The sequence below is a fragment of the Procambarus clarkii genome, chromosome 1 (assembly GCF_040958095.1).
Source record: "Procambarus clarkii isolate CNS0578487 chromosome 1, FALCON_Pclarkii_2.0, whole genome shotgun sequence".
In the NCBI taxonomy this organism is placed as follows: domain Eukaryota; kingdom Metazoa; phylum Arthropoda; class Malacostraca; order Decapoda; family Cambaridae; genus Procambarus; species Procambarus clarkii.
Genome location: NC_091150.1, coordinates 16,766,819 through 16,775,962, shown reverse-complemented (window position 1 = coordinate 16,775,962; position 9,144 = coordinate 16,766,819). Strand labels below are relative to the sequence as shown.

The 9,144-nt window shown below is 50.5% G+C and overlaps 1 protein-coding gene across 1 annotated transcript in view; it reads left to right on the top strand.

Annotated features, from left to right (window-relative positions):
* The first annotated feature begins 1,914 nt into the window (after positions 1 to 1,914).
* LOC123752642 (enolase-phosphatase E1-like) overlaps positions 1,915 to 9,144 on the top strand; it is a 13,758-nt gene continuing 6,528 nt past the window's right edge. The window contains exons 1-2 of the mRNA XM_069320251.1: positions 1,915 to 1,962; positions 6,804 to 8,746. Coding sequence (XP_069176352.1) covers positions 1,915 to 1,962; positions 6,804 to 8,746 — 1,991 coding nt within the window. The remainder of the gene's footprint in view (positions 1,963 to 6,803; positions 8,747 to 9,144) is intronic.

The following is a 9,144-nucleotide window of genomic DNA, read 5'->3' as shown; positions in this document are numbered from 1 at the left end:
TAGGTTTGTAGTAAGGGAAGTTGCCATTGGAGTGGCTTCTTCTCAGGAAACAGCTAGATGTACTAGTCGGCTGATAGAGAGAAAAAGAGCAGTAGTAGTAGCAGGCATTAAGGAGCAAACGGGGACCAGCCCAAAGGAGCGGAGAGACAAGAACAAAAACATAGTTACAGAGATCCTTAAAGAGGTAAGGATGGAGGGAACTGGCCAAAATGTTGTAAAGGTTTTCAGGCATGGAAAGTACAACAAGGACAGAGACCGAATGATAAAGGTGATATTTATGAGCGAGAACATGAAAGAGGAACTGTTAGCAAGGAAGAGTGGTCTAGCAAATGTACAGAAGTTCAAAAAAGTATTCCTGCAGAGGGATATGACAAGGGAAGAGAGAAGGCGGGCAGCAGATGCAAGGAAGGAGCGCAGGGAGAGAGAAGGGAATCAGAGAACCACATCCCCCGATCCCTACAATCCCAGATGGGAGTGGGGGAACCCTCCTCAAACTGTGCAGTAGCCACAGGGAGTGGGGCACCACCCCCACATTCTACCCAACAGACACCCTACCTGCCCCATCCCCTGACAGCCCCCCTCCCCACTAAGTACCCACCTAGGGCACCCTCCCCCCACCCACCCCTCCTTCCACTCACCCCTCTCCCCAGGACCTGCCTTCTCCCCAGGACCTGCCTTCTCCCCCATCCCCCAAGCCCTGCCTTCTCCCACATGCCCTCCCGTCTCTCCCACCCCCAAGCCCTCCATTCTCCCCCGTCCCCCTAAGCCCCCCACTCTCCCCCACCCCACCTATGCCTTCCCCTTTCCACCACTCTCCTAAACACTCCCCTCTTCCTCACCCACTTCAGCCTTCCCTTTCCCCCCATGCCCTCCCCCCTATTCTGCCCCCCCCCAAGCCTCTCCCACCATGCCCTCCCAAGCCTCCCCGTCTCCCACACCCCCCAACCTTCCCCCTCTCACTCTCCCCCACCCCCCAAACCCTTCCTCCGCCACCAGTCTCCCCGTACCAGATCCTCCCAGCTCCCGCTCACCCCAGACCCCACAGGTCCCCCCCAGAGGAGAAGCAGAAGAGAGTCAGTTTCAGGGCAATGTACTCGAACATTGATGGGATCACAAGCAAGGCAAGTGAACTAAGGAAAAGAGCACAAGAAGTGAACCCAGATGTAATCGGACTCGCTGAAACAAAACTCTCAGGAATCATAACGAATGCCGTGTTTCCCCAGGAGTACACAGTAATAAGGAAAGAGAGGGAAGGTAGGGGAGGAGGTGGAGTGGCCCTACTCATGAGAAAGGAATGGAGTTTCAAGGAGATGGCCATCCCGGGCTGTGAGGGTTTCAGAGACTACATAACAGGCACCATGACAATGGGAGGACCAAGAGTAGTAGTAGCTGTGATATATAACCCTCTACCAAATGACACAAGACCCAGTCAAGAGTATGACAACAATAACATGGCAGTTAACACTATAATTGAGAGGGCAGCCTCTGCTGCCTGTAGAAATAGATCCCACCTGCTCATCATGGTGGACTTCAACCACGGAAGGATTGACTGGGAGAACTAGGAACCGCAAGGAGGTGAGGATACGTGGAGAGCCAAACTATTGGAGGTGGTGACTAGAAACTTTTTAACTCAGCATATCAGAGAACCCACAAGGATGAGAGGAAATGACGAACCAGCGAGACTCGACCTAGTCTTCACTCTGAACGATTCTGACATAAGAGAAATCGGTTTTGAGATCCCAGTAGGAATGAGCGACCACAGTGTACTGGCGTTTGAGTACCTGATTGAAGAAGGGTTATTGAACTCGAGGAGGGATACTGAAAACAAAAGGCTCGCAATCTGAAAGGGGAAACTATGAGAAGATAAGAAAATTCCTAACAGATATAGCATGGGAAACAGAGCTCAGGGTAAAGATGGCCCAAGACATGATGGACTACATCACGCAGAAGAGCAAGGACGCAGTAAACAAGTTTGTCCCAGTCCAAAAGGAAAACAGTGAAATGAAGATGAGAAACCCATGGTTTAATCAGAGATGTAGGCTAGCTAAGCAGCAAAGAAAACGGGCGTGGAGAAACTATAGGAATAACAGGACACTGGAGAGCAGAGAAAGATACCAGAATGCCAGGAATGAATATGTTAGGATGAGAAGAGAGGCAGAAAGACAATACGAAAATGACATCGCAAGCAAGGCAAAGACTCAGCCTAAATTGCTGCATAGCCACATCAGGAGAAAAACAACAGTAAAGGAACAGGTTATGAAATTAAGGATAGGGGCAGAAGGATTCACTACAAACGACAAGGAAGTGTGTGAGGAACTGAATAAGAAATTCCAAGAGGTCTTCACCTTAGAGCAAGGAGAAGTTCCAGAGATAAGAGAGGGAATAGCTAACCAGGAACCACTGGAAGAGTTTGAGATTACCAGCGGGGAAGTAAGGAAGTGTTTACTAGAGTTGGATGTGACAAAGGCTATAGGCACAGATGGAATCTCCCCATGGATACTAAAGGAAGGAGCAGAAGAACTGTGCCTCCCGCTCTCCATGGTGTATAACAAATCACTGGCAACAGGGGAACTGCCAGAAATTTGGAAAGCAGCTAACGTAGTCCCGATATACAAGAAAGGGGATAGACAGGAGGCACTGAATTACAGCCCAGTGTCCCTACATGTGAGGTCCCTGCTGGGATTACCATATACTGGCATACGGCCCATATAGTATTGTCCCATCACAGTGTTGTCCCATCACTGTGTTGTCCCATCACTGTGTTGTCCCATCAGTGTTGTCCCATCACATGTCCCATCAGTGTTGTCCCATCACTGTGTTGTCCCATCACAGTGTTGTCCCATCACAGTGTTGTCCCATCACAGTGTTGTCCCATCACTGTGTTGTCCCATCACTGTGTTGTCCCATCACTGTGTTGTCCCATCACAGTGTTGTCCCATCACAGTGTTGTCCCATCACAGTGTTGTCCCATCACAGTGTTTTCCCATCACTGTGTTGTCCCATCACATTGTACCATCACAGTGTTGTACCATCACAGTGTTGACCCATCACTGTGTTGTCCCATCACTGTGTTGTCCCATCACAGTGTTGTCCCATCACTGTGTTGTCCCATCACTGTGTTGTCCCATCACAGTGTTGTACCATCACTGTGTTGTTCAATCACAGTGTTGACCCATCACTGTGTTGTCCCATCACAGTGTTGTCCCATCAGTTTCGACCCATCACTGTGTTGTCCCATCACAGTGTTGTCCCATCACAGTGTTGTCCCATCACAGTGTTGTCCCATTACAGTGTTGTCCCATCACAGTGTTGTCCCATCAGTGTTGTCCCATCACAGTGTTGTCCCATCACAGTGTTGTCCCATCACTGTGTTGTCCCATCACTGTGTTGTCCCATCACTGTGTTGTCCCATCACAGTGTTGTCCCATCAGTGTTGACCCATCACTGTGTTGTCCCATCACAGTGTTGTCCCATCACAATGTTGTCCCATCACTGTGTTGTCCCATCACAGTGTTGTCGCATCACAGTGTTGTCCCATCACAGTGTTGTCCCATCACAGTGTTGTCCCATCAGTGTTGACCCATCGCTGTGTTGTCCCATCACAGTGTTGTCCCATCACAGTGTTGTCCCATCACAGTGTTGTCCCATCACTGTGTTGTCCCATCCCCCCCCCTCCCACACTGAGATTTACAACAACAAACATATACTGATACAAATATACCAGATAAAGGGGGAATAAAAGTTGAGTGTGAAGAGCGGGAAACATTGTAGACCAAAATAATGACCAACACGCCACAACAACCTTGGAGTGCCAGGTGAGTACCAGAGCAACGAGGAGCTGTCTGTCACTGTCTGTCAGTGACTGTGGTAGACAGTTGGGTCTGTGTGCTGCTGTAAGTCAGCTGTGTTGTGGTTGACAGTTGGGTCTGTGTGTTGCTGTAAGTCAGCTGTGTTGTGGTAGACAGTTGGGTCTGTGTGCTGCTGTAAGTCAGCTGTGTTGTGGTTGACAGTTGGGTCTGTGTGCTGCTGTAAGTCAGTTGTGTTGTGGTTGACAGTTGGGTCTGTGTGCTGCTGTAAGTCGGCTGTGTTGTGGTTGACAGTTGGGTCTGTGTGTTGCTGTAAGTCAGCTGTTGTGGTAGACAGTTGGGTCTGTGTGCTGCTGTAAGTCAGCTGTGTTGTGGTTGACAGTTGGGTCTGTGTGCTGCTGTAAGTCAGTTGTGTTGTGGTTGACAGTTGGGTCTGTGTGCTGCTGTAAGTCGGCTGTGTTGTGGTTGACAGTTGGGTCTGTGTGTTGCTGTAAGTCAGCTGTTGTGGTAGACAGTTGGGTCTGTGTGCTGCTGTAAGTCAGCTGTGTTGTGGTTGACAGTTGGGTCTGTGTGTTGCTGTAAGTCAGCTGTGTTGTGGTTGACAGTTGGGTCTGTGTGTTGCTGTAAGTCACCTGTGTTGTGGTTGACAGTTGGGTCTGTGTGTTGCTGTAAGTCAGCTGTGCTGTGGTATCCGAGAGTTAGATGTTATAGTGAAGTATAACACAAGGAACACCTGAGAGCAGAACAATAACAATGACTGATAAAGAGATCAGTAAGGAGGAGGATCAAGGGAGATAGCAAGAAAATAGAAACAAGAATTAAAAAGGATCTTCAAAAGCAGTTAACACGACTACATGGAATATCTTAACATCATCAGAGGCCCAAATAAAAGAGGAACAGAAATGTCAACACCATAAGAGAGGTGAAGGAGCAGGCGAGGAGTCACAATAACGTGGCTGAAGAATGTTGACCAGACCACACACTAGGAGGTGAAGGGACGACGACGTTCCGGTCCGTCCTGGACCATTCTCAAGTCGCTTGTGAAGGAGTATATAGCGTCGCTAACAAGAGCTGCAGAGGAGGAGAGAAAGGATAGTGAGAAGATGACAGGAGAGCTGGAAGCAGAGGCACCTTCATTACCAGGACAGCTACACGAGATCCCAGAAAGGAGATGGAAGACTAGAGAAGGTCATTGTGGACTTAAATGAACACCTTGACAAGACTGAGGGACTCAGAGTAGCTTCCTGGAAGGATTTGGAGGAGTTGAGGGAAATGAACCACCAGAGAGGAACATGTACATGGTCTTCTGGCTAGGATCAAGTCGGTAGAAGAGGAGGAGAAGGCAGCAGAGGCAAGGACAAGACACTATACAAAACAGAGAATGTAACAGATAAATGGGAAGCAAGACCTGGGAAAAGTAACAAAGGGATCAGAAAGAAAACGGATTATTAAAACAACAGTAATAGATGCTGTAAGAAGCCAACAGGTTGTGAGAAGTGCGAGGCAGGAGCTAGAGACGGAGAAATCTGTGAATAATCCACAAGCTAACAGAGCCACACATGTCAGAGGAAACACATGACAAAGGAGAAGAGAAGGTGACCAGAAAGATTACATGAATCCTCACGGGGAATACAGGCTCGAGAGACAACCAAGGAAATTGGACATTACTGTAGGCTTGGTAGGTTTCAAATAGGAAGAAATCGACCAGTGAAAGCAATCTTTCAGAGTAATAATGCACCAGTGAAGTATATACTGGCTGGAAAGTCACAACTGAGGGACAGAGGGACTTAATGTATGATACGTATTAGCCAAGACATGTCAAAGGAGGATAGATGTAACAAAGAAAATAAGAGAAGCAAGCAGGAAAATGCCTCACGGAGGCCAGAAATCAACAATCCAAGCAGAAAGCATTGAAAGCAGTGCACAAATATACGAAGGTCAGGCATCAATGAGCCCAGTACAACAGAATAATGGGTCAAACCGGCCTATAAAGATCCTATCCACTCCTATCCACCGCAGTGGACAGGAATGACTAAGCCAACAAATGTCCCTCACCTATCAGAGTTGGCCATGGAACAGAAATGAATCCACCTTGGGAGAAACCAAAGTAGTCGAGCAGAGATGAGCAGTATTAAGGTCATCTACACAAATGCAGATGGAATTACAAATAAGGGAGTAGAGTTGCAGGAAAGTGATGGAAGAACAACCACATATTATTGCAGTAAAAGAAACGAAACTGACGAATGTTATAGAAAATATAATCTTCCCACGAGGATATCAAGCAATAAGGAAAGATAGGGTGAGAAGGGGAGGAGGTGGTGTAGCCCAAATACTACAACTACACTTGAGTTTGAGGAAGTGAAAGTGTCGGAGGAATCAGCAAGAGAACGTAGTAGCAATACCAACATTTAGGGGCACGAAGATAGTGTCAGCGAGGATTTATATTCCCCAGCTCAACAGAAGGTCTTGGGAAGAACATGACAGATACAGTGAGACTTGCCTGAAGGTAATATTAAAAGCAGCCGTTGTGTCAAGAGGAGCGAGAGCCAGAATGCTAACGCTTGGGGGGTTTCAATCACAGAGAAATAGACTGGATAAGTGAGGACTTCCGTGGAGGCGATGAGACATGGAGAGTCTCATATTACAGAACCCACAAGAGTAAGGGAAGATGACCCACCAGCGACACCAGACTTAGTCTTCACCCACAATATCCACCCATTATCAGTCTCCGTGGTGTAGTGGTAAGACACTCGCCTGGCGTTCCGCGAGCGCTTTGTCATGGGTTCGTATCCTGGCCGGGGAGGATTTATTGGGCGCAAATCCTTAACTGTAGCCTCTGTTTAACGCAACAGTAAAATGTGTACTTGGTTGTAACAACAATTCTTCGCGGCAGGGGATCGTATTCCAGGGACCATAGGATTAAGGACCTGCCAGAAACGCTACGTGTACTAGTGGCTGTACAAGAATGTAACAACTCTTGTATATGTCTCAAATAAGGCAGAGAAGACAACACAGTTTGTGACGCCCCGAGGAGCACGTGACCACACCGTTATCATGCCTCAGTACATAATGGAACTAAAGGAACTGGACAGACCAAGAAACACTAAGAAATATGAGACCACAGACGAGGAGACTACAGACGAGGAGACCACAGACGTGGAGACCACAGACGAGGAGACCACAGACGAGGAGACCACAGACGAGGAGACCACAGACGTGGAGACCACAGACGAGGAGACCACAGACGAGGAGACCACAGACGAGGAGACCACAGACGAGGAGACCACAGACGAGGAGACCACAGACGAGGAGACCACAGACGAGGAGACCACAGACGTGGAGACCACAGACGAGGACACCACAGACGAGGAGACCACAGACGAGGACACCACAGACGAGGAGACCACAGACGAGGAGACCACAGACGTGGAGACCACAGACGAGGAGACCACAGACGAGGAGACCACAGACGAGGACACCACAGACGAGGAGACCACAGACGAGGAGACCACAGACGTGGAGACCACAGACGAGGACACCACAGACGAGGAGACCACAGACGAGGAGACCACAGACGAGGAGACCACAGACGAGGAGACCACAGACGAGGAGACCACAGACGAGGACACCACAGACGAGGAGACCACAGGCGAGGAGACCACAGACGAGGACACCACAGACGAGGAGACCACAGACGAGGACACCACAGACGAGGAGACCACAGGCGAGGAGACCACAGACGAGGAGACCACAGACGAGGAGACCACAGACGAGGACACCACAGACGAGGAGACCACAGACGAGGAGACCACAGACGAGGACACCACAGACGAGGAGACCACAGGCGAGGAGACCACAGACGAGGAGACCACAGACGAGGAGACCACAGACGAGGAGACCACAGGCGAGGAGACCACAGACGAGGAGACCACAGACGAGGACACCACAGACGAGGAGACCACAGACGAGGAGACCACAGGCGAGGAGACCACAGACGAGGACACCACAGAAGAGGAGACCACAGACGAGGACACCACAGACGAGGAGACCACAGACGAGGAGACCACAGACGTGGAGACCACAGACGAGGAGACTACAGACGAGGAGACCACAGACGTGGAGACCACAGACGAGGAGACCACAGACGAGGAGACCACAGACGAGGAGACCACAGACGAGGAGACCACAGACGAGGAGACCACAGACGTGGAGACCACAGACGAGGACACGACAGACGAGGAGACCACAGACGAGGAGACCACAGACGAGGAGACCACAGACGAGGAGACCACAGACGAGGAGACCACAGACGTGGAGACCACAGACGAGGACACCACAGACGAGGAGACCACAGACGAGGAGACCACAGACGAGGAGACCACAGACGAGGAGACCACAGACGAGGAGACCACAGACGTGGAGACCACAGACGAGGAGACCACAGACGAGGACACCACAGACGAGGACACCACAGACGAGGACACCACAGACGAGGAGACCACAGACGAGGACACCACAGACGAGGAGACCACAGGCGAGGAGACCACAGACGAGGACACCACAGACGAGGAGACCACAGACGAGACCACAGACGAGGAGACCACAGACGAGGACACCACAGACGAGGACACCACAGACGAGGAGACCACAGACGAGGACACCACAGACGAGGAGACCACAGACGAGGAGACCACAGACGAGGAGACCACAGGCGAGGAGACCACAGACGAGGAGACCACAGACGAGGAGACCACAGGCGAGGAGACCACAGACGAGGAGACCACAGACGAGGAGACCACAGACGAGGAGACCACAGACGAGGAGACCACAGACGAGGACACCACAGACGAGGACACCACAGACGAGGAGACCACAGACGAGGACACCACAGACGAGGACACCACAGACGAGGAGACCACAGACGAGGACACCACAGTAAGGTGAGGTATTTCCTAAGCCTAGTGTTGGGGGGGGGGGACTGGAAGGGAAGACAACACCTCACATGACGGAAGTTATTGATCAGAAATGTCATCACACTCATGAAGGAGGCGCGTTGAAAAGGTACAGTAAACCCCTTATCTTGAGGTTATCTTGAGGTTATCTTGAGGTTATCTTGAGATGATTTCGGGGCTTTAGTGTCCCCGAGGCCCGGTCCTCGACCAGGCCTCCACCCCCAGGAAGCAACCCGTGACAACTGATTAACACCCAGGTACCTATTTTACTGCTAGGTAACAAGAGGCATAGGGTGATAGAAACTCTGCCCATTGTTTCACGCCGGCACCTGGGATTGAACCCAGGACCACAGGATCACAAGTCCCGCGTGCTGTCCGCTTGAGAT